The 16,684-nt window shown below is 41.7% G+C and overlaps 1 protein-coding gene across 1 annotated transcript in view; it reads right to left on the bottom strand.

The window, feature by feature from the left end:
• Positions 1 to 1,184: 1,184 nt before the first annotated feature.
• ANKMY1 (ankyrin repeat and MYND domain containing 1) overlaps positions 1,185 to 16,684 on the bottom strand; it is a 1,970,922-nt gene continuing 1,955,422 nt past the window's right edge. The window contains exon 17 of the mRNA XM_044070101.1: positions 1,185 to 4,293. Within this exon, the coding sequence (XP_043926036.1) occupies positions 4,184 to 4,293 (110 nt within the window). The 3' untranslated portion in view covers positions 1,185 to 4,183. The remainder of the gene's footprint in view (positions 4,294 to 16,684) is intronic.

Genomic DNA, 16,684 nt, shown 5'->3' with positions numbered 1-16,684 from the left:
GGATATTGGCTTGGATGTCTGAAAAATAAATATCAAGCAAGAGAGGGTCTAGCACGCATCCCTGTGGAACACCACTCATTCCACATTTACATGCAGAGAGTGCACCTGCAACTTTTACAGCTTGAGATCTGTTAGACAGTCCATTTTCAATCCAGTAGATATCATAGGGGTTACATTAAGTTTGTCTAATTTTTCAGTAATTGTAGTATAGGGAAGAATATCAAAAGTCTTGGGCAAGTCAAAATAAATAGGGTAAACAGACTGACCACTGTCTGCAGACTATGTAACGTTTTCACAGAAGCTTAATAGGATCAGAAGGGCAGAACATGACAATAATTTTTTTCTAGTTTCTTTTCATATATGTGGCAAGCTTAAGTTCATATTCTGCATTACATTTTCTAACAGTGCTTTTAGGTTCCATGCTGGGAAAACCAAAAATAATGGAGAAGCAAATATCCAAAACCAGGGACAGAGTTTAAACTTTAAAAGTTGCAGGAATAACAGGTTTTGTGTTAGGATGCATTTTTCTGAAAGAAATTAAGTCTGAAGGTCAAATATGTCTGTGTGTCATTATTTAGTGACGTCAATCCTCAATAAACTGCCAGTAAACCACAAACCACAAATTTTATGAGATATTAACCAGAAACATGAAATCTGGACGGTTTGTGAAAACCCAGATAGTTGAGAGGAATGAGCACTTCTGTTTGTGTGATTCTGCTCATACTTATACTTTTTCTAGAATTTATTTTTGAATTTCTTGTCTGAATTCTTAGTAGACTCCCTGTAATTGCTTGTTGTGTACTTGTGTGTGTGGGGGGGCTCTCAAATGTCCCCAGATTTTTTGGGGACGCCCCTAATTTTGACACAAAATTTTGCTCTGTTCCTCCTAAGAAAAGGTGGTGGATTACAGTCAGTAAATGCTAATAACCATTACAGTTACAGACTTCCTTTACTTCAGAAAATATATGCTAATTCACGTCCTCTGCTTCTATCCACTTTCTAAGTTGAGCTTTCTAGTATTTAAAAAGTGTAGACTCTTTTTATCTTATTCTTTTTTGCTTTGTTCCTGATTCTGGAGATAAAAGGTTGAGAGCTGCATGTGTGATATTGCTCTCATATTACATTTAATAGTCACACTCCAGGTTTTATTACAGGAGGGCATACAGGGAATGGAATATAACAGATTCATGCTTTGCCACCTTTATTTTATAAATCACATGGTCTGCATCTCCAGAATTCTTTCAAACACTTAAGGCATAATTAATGTACATAAAAGGACATGCACTGCACTTCTTCATATAATTTATGACATATTTAAAACAAAGGAAATTAGAATGAAAAGAGTGCACACTTCAAGACTGTAATCATGGAGCAGTTATTCAGTAAAAATATTTCAGCAGTCTGCAATGTGACTAACACAAGTTATGGCAGGTTAAAAATATTGTGCATATATTGTTTAGTTTATTATTTATCATTGTTTACATTTCTGACTGTCATGGTAAAGAGTATAGTATTACCCATCCATTTATCTATCCATCCATCCATCCATCCATCCCGCATGCATGTATGCAACCAGCCATAAATTCAGTCATCTATCATGCATGTATTCATCCATCCATTAAGCCATTCATCCATCATACATGTTTGTATGCATGCATGCATACACTCATCCATTTTCAATACCAACTTAATCCCCTTCAAAAGTACAGGGAGCTGAACTCTGTTCTGGTAATTATTGTGTGGAAAGCAGGAACAAGTTCTGAATATGATGTCAGTTCATCAAAGACCTTTTCCAAATAACCTTTCAGCGTCACTTCTAAACATACTAGAAGACTATAATTCTTGGCCTCGGAAGAAACTACTACTTGCATATCAAATGAACCTTAGTTAATATTAATGGATGTCAGGTAAGATGTTTGAAAGTGAAAATGGCACCACTTGAGTATGAAATAGCTGGGAACTGGAGGAGTGCTTGGAGTTTTGTAATAAAAAATGCCACTTCACTACAGAATGTCAGTATCAGTTAAACTGTTTTACAGAATGGATGTGTAAGTCTGTGTCTGGGGATTTCCAGAACTTTTAATGTACTGCCCAGCACAGTACGGACTATCACCACTATTTCATATTGCTGGTTAATTATATCTTTCGGTAACAAGCCTCTTGTCACAGTAGCTATGACAATAAAACTATATTGCAGTACTTAGCTGAAGTATAGCCTGTGTGTGTTAAACTGTAGCACAAGGTAGCATAATGTTAACTGCCTGGTGTAGTAGGACAGGTGGGAAAATATTTTACAGTTACAAGATCAAGATTTAGAAATTTGAATAGAACAAGTTTGAACTTATAACACTAATGTTCAGAATGCCAAAGACCAGCAATACTGAGTGTTTGACATTGGTCGCCCTTCCATACCTATGTTGGCACTTGTTCCTGGGTCCAGAATGGTATGGTGTTTTCATATTCAAGGTATTGGTTGCTATTGTGTATTTACAGCATTCTGTGTTTTGGCAGTCTGTTCCAGACATTGCGCTAGTTAAGTTTCCAAGATTTGACCTTGTAATAGTAAACAGGAAAAAACACATAGGTGAGCTATATTTACTGTGCAAAATTCAATGCAGTCTGAGGATGCTGAAAGGGTGCTGCAGTACTGTGATGTGAGCACAGTCAATTCATAAGGAAAGCTAAGACAAGTAGGCCAATGGGTTACATTTGGTTTTACCGATGAACAGCTGGACTGGCATATAATTACTGACAAGAATATCCCAAACAAGGAAAAACAATATACATATTTTGTATGAGAGCTCCACCCACATCCCACTCACCCTCTGATATGGGAAAGTGGTGCCTCACACACCTTTACATTGCTACTTAACCTCCTCCTTGTTTATAGAAAATGTGCAACTTGGAAGAAAACAGGGAGTGATGGATGAGCAACATACTGCCACTCAACAAGAGCCTGTAGATCAGCTGTCCACAAATAACAGACTAATGAAGCACTAGTCCACAGTCCCATCACAGCAAGTGGCTGGCCCAACCCTTTGTTCACCACCATGGACAAGTGCCGGCTCAGGTTTAGTGTGAGAGTACTTATTTCAGCACTCAGCCCCAACATCTCAGTCATGGCCTAACTGTGGAATTTCCCAAAGGGATGCAGCAGCTGCTGATTCAACTCCCTAGACTCTCTCTCAGTGAGGACCATACTGCTAAATAAACCTATGTTGTTGCAGAACAAGTAAGTTTTGTTTTTCTACTGTTAATGAATCTAAATTTATATTGTCGGGGGTTCCTTAGAAATAAAGGCTATCTCTATTTAAAAATTACCACAGTTCTATCTCTGCAGAAAAAGGTTTGCAAATCTCATATCACAGGTGTTAGAGGAGACCTTCTAGGATTTCACAGCCAGATATTATCCTTTGTGCCTCAATGTCATTCATTCAAACTGTAGGCTTTTAAGCAGCCATGCAATACTGTTGATGCATATAAACACCTTTGGAATGGCTTGCAAATGCCTGGTAGAAATACCTATCTCTGTTGACAAATGAATCTTTTTTGTATCTTTAGTATTCAAAAATGTCTAAAAGATTCACCTTCAATTAGCTGTTACTTCTGAAACAGACCAGCTGACAACTGCTGGGTAAATATATTTGCATCACTGTGAATTATGAAGCTCAAAACTAAATTTATAAGCTTGTTCCTCATTTTATTGTTATAGTGTGACTGCAAACATTTATTAGATTACATAACTATTTAAAACTAACATAAATGTAGTGTCACTAGAAAACTGATTGAAAAGATGAACCTGATTATAATAACCAGCAATAAAGTATCATATGTATTTTAACAACTACGTGAATTAATCTCAAGGGCATGGCTTAATTTTTGGCACCTGCTTTTTGAAGATGTGGTGAATTATGTCAGTGCTTTAATATTGTAGAAATAGTGTTCCTCATTTAATACTATACTAAGTTGAAGTTGTTCATCTTCATAAAAAAATCAAAAGGTACAGAAAAAGCAAAACAAAATCATGTAATGTTTGAATGAAGAAATCAACAGACTCAGTAGAATTATTTCTGAATAACACACGTGCACACAGGTTTTTTTGCTTTAAGATGTGATGAGCTTTGGTCAGTATGGCACAACTCTGAAATGTTTTGCAGCACTGTCACACTGTGCATAGCCCAATTTAATTGAAGCTGTAGTTTTCAACAATATGGTCTTTCTTTTCCTTGTCCTTGTCTGCATTCTTCTTTTCATCTGGGCTAGCAGTTCTTCTTCCTTTTGCTCCATAATTATCTAAAAATACAAACATAAATTTAAAAAAGGGGTTTTAGTAACATACAGAGTCATGTCATATGTTCAGTCCTTTACTATGCTTCTTAACTCTTTATTCTTTTGACATCTCTCTTCTGTCTGTCCTATGCATTTTTAATTTCCTATAATGTTTTTGACTATAATATCTCCTGAGAGAGCCTATTCCAATCAAATGACAGCACCCTATCTCTTAGGGAAGCCTGTTCCAATCAACTGTACCTGGTACATCTCTTAGGGAAGGCTACTGTATCATCCAGCATACTTCCTATGAGCAAACACTTCGTTTTATGTCTAACCCTCCTACCCACTATCTTCAAACACTGTTCCCGTCACATGAAACTTTTAGTTATGTACTCACCATAACTTCAGATGTTTGGGATCCATCTCGCCTACATTCTGACTGATGGGTTCGGAGCCGATCCCTCGGCTCCGACTCGGCACGCTTATGCCAAAGAGCGAAGTCTCTTATTGGCTGAGCTTACTATATCCCAGGATGCACCACTACCAGTCCCCCAGATCTAGTTTGTCCGCATACATGCACACATGCACACCCTGCTTATATAACATCGTCAGATGAAACAAGATAAAACAGTAGAACTCAAAACCGTTCAATCTCTTCTGATCTCCAAGGCAGGGGGAAGGAGGGTGGGTATTAGGAATGTAGGCGAGATGGATCCCAAACATCTGAAGTTATGGTGAGTACATAACTAAAAGATGTTATGTGATCCTATCTCGCCTACATTCTGACTGATGGGACAGCGTCCCTAGCACCTGAATCCTGGGTGGCTCACTGGAAAACACTCCTGAGTACCGTGGAACCAAATGAAGCTCGTCCTCTAGATGCCACATCTAATTTGTAGTGGGAAATGAAAGTGTGCGGATTGGACCAAGTAGCCACAGCACAAATTTCCGATATAGCGAGCTTGGAATGAAAAGCTATAGAAGTAGCCATAGCCCTGGTAGAATGAGCTTTGATGGATGTTGTAAGTTGCTTATTCGAAGAAGAATAAGCCTGAGTTATGCAATCTCTGATCCATTTGGAGATAGTAGCTTTTGTGATGGTTTGGCCCAATTTATTATCTGAGAAGGACACAAACAACTGGTCTGACTTACGAAGTTGCTGAGTCCTGTCTAAATAGAAGCGTAATTGCCTGTGAACATCCAATTTATGGAGAGTGTATTCTGCTTCATTGGAGAATTTTGGGAAGAAAACTGGTAGCTCTAGAGATTGTTGGAGACAGAAACTAGAACAGACCTTTGGGACAAAGGATGGATTAGGCCTAAGTGATACTCTATCCTTGTGGAAAATCAAGTACGGTGGCTTAATAGACAGGGCTTGAAGCTCTGAAACTCTTCTTGCAGAAGTAATTGCAACTAAGAAGGCAGTTTTCCAAGACAGATATTTTAACTCACATGTAGCAGCCGGTTCGAAAGGGGAAGATGTTAATGCGCGAAGCACCAAATCAAGATCCCACGGAGGTGCAGGATGAAAAATTGGGGGTCTTAATAGGCTCGCACCTTTAATGAAAGTTTTGCATAGTCTGCTGCTCATCAAAGGAGGATCCATGGATTCGTGGAATTTAGAGATAGCCGCTAGTTGGACTTTAATAGTTGAGACAGAAGATCCTTGATTGAACAGGGATGTTAAGAATTTCAAAACCTCTGGGACAGGAGCAGAGATAGGGTCTAAGCCTTTGAGTTGAGCCCAGATAGCAAACCTCTTCCACTTACTGAGGTACAATTTGTTAGTGGTGGGTTTGTGGGCCGAAGATAAAATGTGAACAACTTCCGGGTCTAGTGTGTGCCTTCTAACTAAAGTCGGAAGTGGAGGAGCCAAGCTGTCAATTTCAAAGATTGAAGGGACTGATGCCGATGTCCCGACTGATGGATTAGCAAGTCCGGAATTAGGTCTAAAGTCCACGGATCGTCCACGCATGCTTCTTCAGGTAAGGAAACCATACCTGACGAGGCCAGAATGGGGCAATCAGTATCATTGAGGACCCCAATTGAGAAGCTTTTTGAATAACTTTGGTGAGAAGTGGAATTGGAGGAAAGGCATAAAGTAGCCCTGTTGGCCAAGGTTGTGCTAGAGCATCCATAGCTGGTACTCCCTGATGTGGGATCAAGGAGAAGAACCTTTGGCACTTGGTGTTTAGTGGAGTTGCAAATAGGTCGCAGCACGGCGTCCCCATCTCCTGAAAACCTGAGCTGCTACTGTGTGGTTTAGAGACCATTCGTGAGGAGAGAGAATTGTCCTGCTCAATTTGTCTGCCAATATATTTGACCTTCCCGGGATGTGGGTCGCTACCAAGAAGCGGTTGGTAGCTACAGCCCATTCCCACACTCTCATGGCCTCTCTGCAAAGGGGGTACGATCTGGTCCCTCCTTGTTTGTTCAGATACCAGACCACCGACATGTTGTCTGTGTGGATGGCGATGATGCCCTGAGGAAGAAACTTGTGTAAGGCCTGTAGGGATAGAAGTACAGCCCTCATCTCCAACACGTTGATGTGGAGGAGAGCTTCGTCTGGAAGCCAGGAGCCCTGAACTAGCCTGCCCAGACAATGTCCCCCCACCCTATCTGAGAGGCATCTGTCGTCAGGGTGACCACTGGAGAGGGAAGAACAAAGGGTTTTCCTTGATCCAAATTGGATGTCTGAAGCCACCAGCGAAGGTCCCTTTTGCATATTTCCGTAATCATGATGTGATGATTGAGAGGAAGATCCTGAAAGGACCATTGAGTTGACAATAGCCACTGAAGAATCCTCATGTGCAATCTCGCCAGAGGAACTAAAAGAACCGTGGCAGACATTGAGCCTAAAACTTGTAGAACCATCCTGGCTGGGGCTTTGGATCTCGAGATCAGAGCTTGAACTTGGCCCTGTAAAGTTTGGATCCTTTCGGCAGGAAGAAAGACGCGCATCAATCTTGAGTCTATCTCTGCTCCTATGAACTTTATGCGTTGAGAGGGCAGCAAGACAGACTTTGACCAATTGAATGTAATCCCCAGGGTAATACCCAGGAGATGGTGGCTTTGAGGTTGTCCATTAGTAGATGCCTGGTGGTGGCAGTCAGGAGCCAGTCGTCCAGATAGGGAAACACTTGGAATCCAAGACTTCTCAGGTGAGCCGTCACTACTGCCAAACACTTGGTGAACACCCTGGGGGCTGTGGTGAGACCAAAGGGCAGAGCGCAAAATTGGTAATGACTGACTCCCAGGCTGAAGCGCAGATACCTCCTGGATGCCTGATGTATCGGTATGTGATAATAGGCGTCCTTGAGGTCTATGGAGCACATCCAAACATCCTTCTCCAACAATGGGAGAATGGATTGTAACGTGACCATTCGGAATTTGGATTTGGTGACGGATTGGTTCAGTCTGCTGAGATCCAATATTGGTCTCAGGTCCCCTGTCTTTTTTGGCACTAAAAAGTACCTGGAGTAATTTCCTGATCCGATCTGGTCTGAGGGGACCGGTTGGATGACTCCTTTTTCTAGCAGCTTTAAAGCTTCTGCGGCTGCCATTTCCCTTTGACTGGGTGGTGGGTCCGGGATTCTTTTGGACGGTGGGGGCGAGTATGTGAATGGGATGGTGTAACCTCCGGCAATGATCCGAAGCACCCATCTGTCCTGAGTGATTGACTCCCAGGCTTTTAGGTGCTTGGCAACGACACCCGACTGGCTCGAGCAGCACAGCCGGGCAATCCCTCATGACGTGTGGGAGGCTGAAGAGCCACGAAAGGACTCGCGGTCTCCAGAATTGCGGGCCCTCTGCGCCTCTGGGATGGCGTCTCCCTGAAAAATTTCCCCGCCCTCTGCCTCTGGAAGGGGAATCTTCCTGCTGTTGGGAGAAAAACTTACGAGATTTGCGGAACCACATTTTCCCCCCTCCTTTAGCCTTGGGGTAAGGCCGAAAGGGGGTGGAATAACGGGCTCCTACGGCAGATAAAGTTTTTCCCTCTTGCTCACAGCGGGTAAGGGTGTCTTTAACCTTGGGTCCAAACAAGGAGGACCCATCAAAGGGAGCGCCGGCGAAAGAAGACTTGAAGGCCTCCAGAACTGACACAAGCGGAGCCAGGCTTGTCTCCGTAGAGCCACGCCTGTGCCTGCCGCTCTACCGCCTTCGGCCGCATAGGAAATGAGCCTCATGGACGAGTTAGAAATTGACATAAGGATAGCCAACTGAGAGCTAACCGACTGGGCTAGCTGCTCAGGTAGGTTACCCGAGAGGGAATCTGACAACTCCTTGACCAGATCCCTCTGAAGCCTGGTAAAATGTGCCAAATAATTCAGAGACCTTAAAGTAAAGGCCGCTGAAGTCAGGGTGCGCTTCCCGTACCTGTCCATACTCCTAGACTCCTTATTAGGAGGATGGATGGACGTTGAAGCCTCTGCCACGTCCTGTTGTGTAGCAGATGCCACCACCATGGCATCTACAGCCACGCCTTTAGTGAGGAACTCCTTCTCGGGGGGGGGGGGCAGACAAAAATTTATTTGGACGAGAAGGGACTGGTTCCATGGTATCTGGATGTTCCCACGCCCTTCGACAAACTAAATCCAGAAGCTCGTCGAAAGGCGGAGACACCCAGGAGGCGGAGGGCTGAGCCCCAAAGGCCTTGAGGAGCACTGACTCATCAGCAGAGGGGGGTTTGGATATCCAGCCACCTCGTTGTTTAAGGATCTCTAAGATGTCTGCAAATGAGACATCATCCGAGGACGACTTCGGGGACCCCTCTGCATCATCAAGATCAGTGTCTGATGTAATAGACTCGGGGGAGTCCACGTGCTTCCTCTTGCACGATCTCTTCCTTGGGGGTTCCTCCGAAGACAACTCAAGAACCCTCAGGAGGAGGGGAACCCCCACTGGGGGTAACCTCAGGCCCCGGGGCTCCGCTGACTACGGACAGGGGAACTGCCAAAGACCCAGTCTCCACGCCCAGGGAAGGTGCCGGTAAAGCCAGAGAGATGGCCGAAGAGGACTTGGCCAAGGCACTCCTCATGGCTCTGAAAGCCGGACCCCCAGAATCCTGGGAGTGTCCGGTCCCCGGAGCCGTGATGGCCGACGGACGTCCCGCAGCCGAAGCACCGAGGGGGAGGCTCGGAACCGAAAGCATAGGTCCCGAAACATCACCCCCGGGTCCAGCTGAAGAAGTCCGCGTACCAAACTCGGACCCGAAGGCCCGGGTTGGAGTAAGGGTCGGAGCCGACCCTGAGATCTCCACCGGCTCCAACAGCACCTGCTCCGACGGAGCCGAAGCAGTCGGAGGAGGAATGGCAATGGGGTGGGCCAAGGTCATCGGCTCCGAAGCCAACTGGGTCGGAACCGAAACAAATTTTTGGAAGACTGGGGACTGGAACAGTCTTTGGAGCACCCTGTCTATATCAGAATCTGACATCCTCAAGGACCGAGAGGAAACAGAACGGGTTCGAGACGGCCTCTCCAATGGCCCCAAAGGACTAGGGGACCGGCTCGAGGTGACTCGATGAGTATCGGCGCCGAGGAATACACACACCAGATTCCATCGGTGCCGAGGTGGACTTCGGCTGAGGAGGAAGTGTCTGAGCGGCGACCCTTGTCGGCTCCGAGACCAGTGGAGCCGAAGGTGACCCGCCTCGATGCCCCAGCCATCGGCTCGAAGCCAGAGGAGTCGATACTGGTGGCATCGAGGCAGACCGTTCCGACCTCGGCTCCAAGTCCTTGAAGCCGAAGGAGAGGCCTGCCTATGTCTCTTAGCGGTCGGATCCGACGGACTGGTCGGAACCGACGCCTTTCTTTGGCCGGAGAAGGAGAGGATGCCAAGGCTTCTTCAAGAGAAGGTTTAATTAACCCCTTAAGAATTAATTTATTTTTCCTCTCCTGGAGGACCCTTGAGGAAAAAGCGTGACATACGCTACATGATTCCTGTAAATGTTTTGCACCTAAGCAATACACACAGAGCGAGTGATCGTCCGTGATGGACATTTTGAAACTACATTTTGTACATTTTTTAAAGCCCGAAGGCCTAGGATTCTGAGACATTATGGGGAGAATTTCAGTAATCTGACTGGAAAAATACAATTACTGGTGCCCCTAAGTATAGGCTTACAGTTATCGCTCGCAAATGACAGGGGACTTTGAAAACCCTGTAAGAACAAACAGAGCTACAAAAAATTTAAAGCCTTTTCTCTATATGTAAGATATAGGAGGGTTGATTGACCGGGAAGGCCCTAGATGAAGGGGGCCTGCCAAACTCAACCCAATCACACAACAAAAGTCTTCAACAAATCCAACCAATCACACAACAATGAAGAATAGCTGTTAAAACAGCTTTTTTGAGAGAACAACAGCAAAAAACTGACAGAAAAAGTTAGTTAAAATAACTACTCAGCTCAGCCAGCTCGAGACCACGTCTTCGCAGGTTAGCGGCAAACGAGATCTGGGGGACTGGTAGTGGTGCATCCTGGGATATAGTAAGCTCAGCCAATAAGAGACTTCGCTCTTTGGCATAAGCGTGCCGAGTCGGAGCCGAGGGATCGGCTCCGAACCCATCAGTCAGAATGTAGGCGAGATAGGATCACATAACATCATTTCTTTTTTGGACTCGTAATTAAACATTTTTGTCATGCCTTCCTCTCCTTCCATTTATAAAACTATATATACTGCATTCTCTACTTCCTCTTTACATGAATGGTAATACAGAATGGGGAATATTTTTTGTTACATTCCTCTGAAGAGCCTCTATTTCATCTATATGATTACAATGTTTAATAAAGTAATATTTACAGACCCTGTACCACCATTCTCAAATTGCTTGAAATTTATAATAAATTATGCAAAGGAGAAAGGAATGATACAGTCTAGCACTATTTGGTTTTATCTTTAATTACCTAGATGTAGCTCAGAATAATAATGATTTTTTTTCTATGCATCAGAAGAAAACATGCAAGAACTATGATTTAGTTTCCTATGATAGTCAATAAATGTCAAAATATTGAAAATATGCTACTTGATAAAACCAAAAGACTATCTCAGATCTTACAGGAGTGTGGAGTCACCTCTCCTTTAAGAGATAGCTTGGGAACCATTTGAAATGTCAGAACCCTCTAGAGTATGTCCCAAAATATGGAGACTGAATGGCCAAAAGAATGGGCTTATATATACTAAGTCTGAGATGCCATTTTTTGGTATTCCCACCCCTGGCAAAAAAAAAAAGAAGTTTTACGGAGAAGAGACATTTTGGAGATTCATTCTTCTCTGTGTTTTCAGTTTTTTGGGGGGCTTTTCAGCACTTGAAATTTGACTGCTGACATTTCAGTAGAGATCTGTAAAACAGTAAAAATGCTAGATTTCCAAATAAAACAACAAACTGCATTTGTATCTTTGATTAAATATGTACATAATAAAATGAGGAATTATTTTGTCCCCAGCCATAAAATATCTTTTTGTCAGCCCCAAAACAAAAGATACCACTGCCAAAGATGTCCTATTATCCTTGAATTCTGCCCACACTTGACAAATGGAGGGTCATCCATCCACAGCTTTTAAACAACATCGCTTGATTCATGGTCAACTTACCTCACTGCAAATATTGCTGCATTACTTAAACTAAAGCTACAATTATTGCAATCACATGAAGACTTTAGCTTCTTCCTTATTATTATACAAAGTTTTTTATTTATATAATTCTCCCTCCCTTGACTTATCTCTCATATAGAAAACATTCACTCAGTGCATCTATTGCCAACCTTTGTGCACTTATACCATTTATCCGTTCATTAGAATGCTTCACTATAGCATTTTGTACCGAGTACTTAAGGAAGTCATTCCCAACATCTGTCACATCCTTACTAACACTTCAATAGTTGAAAGATAAGCACAGTAGCCATCTCTCCCCTATTAAAGCTTGCTGTCGTCATGAAAAAAAAAACACTAATATAATTTGTATACAAATGTCCACCTATATAAATACTAATCAATGTGCAGACCACTTTGCCTGTCTCAAAGTAGTTACTTATTAACATTACTGATAAGGATAACTGGTAACCTACTATCTTTATCTTATTTGTATTGGTTAACCAAGGTAAAGCACTGATCTGCAAAGACATTTTCGGACTCAGCCTGGGAGTACTGTCTGCTTAAGTGATTTGTTCAGAGTCACACAGCAGACAAGGGGAAACTGAAGGAATCAAGCCCTGGACTACGGGATGCAGTTTATTAGCAACTCAGAGAAATATAAATTTATGTACTAACTTGCCTGAGTCCATTTAAAACTGAACCATTTCTGTGCATTGTACAAATATCTTTTTTCCTTTTTAAAAGTTTGTCTCTAAAATGTTCATGCAGCAAGATTGATTGTATCCAAAAAATGGTCCTTAGGTCACTTTACTTACCTTAAATAAGTAAATAAAATAATAAAAACAAATAAACAACTTGAGGCAAAACATCTATCTTTCTCCTTGTCAGGTATTTCAGTGATCTTGTGAAAATTCCTGGTTACTGTACAGTAAGGACTGATTTCTCAAACCTAAGTACCAGTAAGTACTGACAAACATCACAAGCAGGCAGGAAAAATCTCACAACAAAGATGATCAGACTTACTATCAGTGGTGCAGCGGTAGCATTGTCGCCTCACAGCAAGAGGTTCTCTGGTTCTATTCTCGGTCGGGGTGCCTTCTGTGTGGAGTCTGCATGCCCTCCCTGTGTTTGTGCAGATTTTCTCCCACATTTCAAAGGCATACATCTGGAGTGTTTCTCCCCAGGGCCTCTGCTGAAAATTGGCTTTGTTCCAAGTCGGACTTTCACAGTAAACAAATAATAAATGTTGTATTACTATACTCTTGTTTTGTTTATGCATTTATTTTTATGCCTTTAAGTATTTATTACTGCATTTATCTATTTATTTGAGTAGCTATTGAAGTGTACTTTATTAATTCCCATTCATTTTATTTCTGGTTGGTTATATCAACCTGCAGGGGCAGAATGTTACTGACTGTTTTGCAGTATGATTTTATACTGCATTTATCTATTTATTTGTCTAGCTATTGAAGTGGGCATTATTAATTCCCATTAATTTTATTTCTGATTGGTTATATCAACCTGCTGGGGCAGAATGTTATTGAATGTTTTGCAGTATGGTTTTATATACAAAGATGTTGTGTATGCTTAGTAAGTTTACTGTTGAAGGCCAGCTGCTAAGTCACCTGGTTTTATCAGATTATTTACAGTATAGTAGTTGGACTTTTAACTACCATTGTTTATTGTCATTATCTCCTGACACACGTAGATCAGCTCACACATTACGTTTGATGAGATAATTTGTTCTAGATTAGACGCTCATCAGTACATGGTTCTAGTAAGAGGTGAACCCAACAGAAGCAGGGAATAGTAGTGGATCTTATTTACTAACTTTTAACTTGTTACATTGCAGTAAAGCAATATATATTTAGTTTATTACAGAGTACTAAGGCTATGAACTGCTAACAAACTTCATCCTGTACTCCAGGACAGCACTACTTCAGATTACATATTCCTACTGTGCAACTATGAGCAAATCATTTAATGCTCTCATGTCACCCCTGAAAAGAGGCTTGCATCAACTGGGTTTATCCAAACTACAAATAAAAATAAAATATTACATAAGAATATTATATACATAGTGATGGAGTTCCTTTGGTTTAAAACTTACAGAGTCACTGTAATTGGGACTGCTGTCTTTTCACAGTGCTGGTGCAACCCTGGAGGCAATTATAATTAGGTAAGGAGAATATGTTGGGTGACGCTAACCACATTGTGGGTCTGGGAGTGAAGCCACCTTCCCAAAAGCATTGCCTCACTGTCACACTAACACTGGGAAAATACAGCTTCCCCTAATCTGTATGTTTGTGTGTGTGTGTGTATATATATATATATATATATATATATATATAATCTGCAGGGCAGCAAATCACCCTGCACCCCCCTGATGGGGAGCTGTGCCGCAACTCCCCCTGCAAATTATATATACCAACTCCAAGACTGCATTACAGTGGGGAAAAGGGTAAATTCCCCTTTAAAGCAGTTCTACATAGATTGCGATACAGTGGGGATTGTGGAATTTACCCTTTCCCCCCACTGTAGTGCAATTTCAGAGGTGATATATATAATTTGCAGAAGGTGTAGGGGTCCTGGGGGGGCTTTCCCCCCTTCAAAAACATAGATTTATTTATTTATTTTTTTTATTTTGAGTTTCTGAAACCTCAGTCATATCGTCTCGACCATATGAATTTTGAGTTTCTAAAAACTCGATTAAGTCATATAAACCCATAGACAGAGGGATCCATGTCATTTCATCTAAAGATATTTGTATGACATGCAAAAATGTCAAAGCAAAAATATTTAAAGACAAAAATATCACAGATAAAAGTAATTTAGTACTGGTGTGTTGACATTTACAACCAAATTCAGCAAGACTATGTAAAGTTACATTTCAGAAGGGTACTAGAAATAGTTGACATTGACATAGCATTAAAAAAGGTAAAACTCACCAAATTCCTTACTAAAAGAGCAACAGCAGTTTAAAAGCAGTTAAAAAGTTTCAAATATAGTCCCAAGGCAACCATTCAACATCTATCCTCTTAGTATTTCTGCTCATAGTGCTTGGTGCCAGCTACATTTATTTAAATTAGTTTTCTTCATTGTCTCTTTGTAGCAACCAATACATAGTACAGCTGTAGCTAGACAGCTGGTATAAAGGGTAGGATCAAGTTGTACATACACTACATGCAAAAAGTAATGAAATTGGTTTGTTGTATCTGCAAAATCACAACATTATGGGAAAAATCCATGTCTCAGAAAAGCATCTCAGCATAGAAATGAAACATTACAGCTTCAGAAAGACAAGTGTTATGGCAAAGGGTATTATCACCTAGGTAGATGCATTTAAGCAGTTAAGAGTGTAACTATGATAAATAAGCTGCAGAAGTACCAGCAGAAAACAATACAAGCATCTGTCTCAGAGTCAGCACACTACTGTGTTTAAAAATTTGCAGTATAACATGCACAACAGACTTACATAAAAGACTATAACAGTGCAAACAACTGTTGTTCTAGCATAAAAGTAAAATGTTGTAATACTGAAGTCAATCAAGAAGCGTTATGATAAATACAGAACAGATTCCAAGTACATAATAGTTTAGGAAAGATGACAAGGTAGATAATTTTATAGTTAAAAAGTTTAATGGTGACACTGTTGAAGATGCAGTATATAAAATCAGGTCCAGTCTTGGGCCAGCTGAACATATTTGGCCCAACAGGACCCAGCTACCTCAGTGGTCTACACACTAGGCAATGGCAGGGTCATGATACCTTACTTGGCCCAGAGATTTCCCTGAGAAATACTACAGCAAAGTCCAAGGCATATTCCTACTTGTAGTCTTAGTGCCACTGTAGCTTTAAGTCTCATTAGTGGAGTGGACATTTACCATTATGCATTGCACTACTGGGTTGTCCAGTATTATCAGCAAATGCAATACCATGCCTCTTACATGTTCTCCCATAGTAGTCAGCTACTGTTGCTGAGTGCTCAAAAGAGTTTTCATCCCAAAACTGGTTGGATTAGCCAAGTCGTTTTGCATACCACTCCAGTTACTGCCTCGGAAGATGATAAGACCTGGATTAATTTGACAACTGACAGAGAGGTACTTTGTTTTCTTTTGCTTCTCTTGCTAACATGGGGTTTATGAATAGTTGCAAATGAATGCAATTACAAGAAGTTGCTGTGTCTTTCGGCTTATCCCGGTTAGGGGTCGCCACAGCGGAACTCCGGTCCGCTAATGTTTGGTAGTGGATTTTTATGTGCCGAGTTACCAGCCCTGACGCACAACCTTCAATGAAGGCATGCCCATTCACGCATGCCTCCACACAGAAGACGCTCTAGCTGAGAACTGAACGTGACAACATCTTGCTGTGAGGCGACAACGCTACCGCAGCACCACTACCGTGGGTAATGCAATTACAAGAAGTAATTGTGGAATATCAGTCTAAAACAGTATGAGAATATGAACAATGTAAGTAAGCATAAACAAATAATTAACAGATACTGTGAAGTGATGTAACTTCTTTTCATCAAAACGTGTGACAGAATGTTACCAGTTCAACAGTTGTGTGGCAGGGAAATGCTTGCTGAAGTCATAGACAGGAGCAGTATAATCCTACAGAAATTAAAAATCAGGTATGTGTATGTGTTGATAGGTGGTTGGCAAAGGTGCATAGAAAAGGGATTCACTTGGCTGAAAGTAGAAAAACACTAAAAGAAACAGTTTGACTCATAAATGTACTACAGAGATATGAGCTTCGGAGTCGTATATGAAATAGAGGGGCAAGCATTAGCTTAAATCAACAAAATCGTTGAACTGGA

This window comes from Protopterus annectens, chromosome 4.part1 (genome assembly GCF_019279795.1).
Source record: "Protopterus annectens isolate FY-2018-M chromosome 4.part1, PAN1.0, whole genome shotgun sequence".
In the NCBI taxonomy this organism is placed as follows: Eukaryota; Metazoa; Chordata; order Ceratodontiformes; family Protopteridae; genus Protopterus; species Protopterus annectens.
Note: the sequence above shows the minus strand (reverse complement) of the source record. Positions and strands in the feature narration are given on the sequence as shown.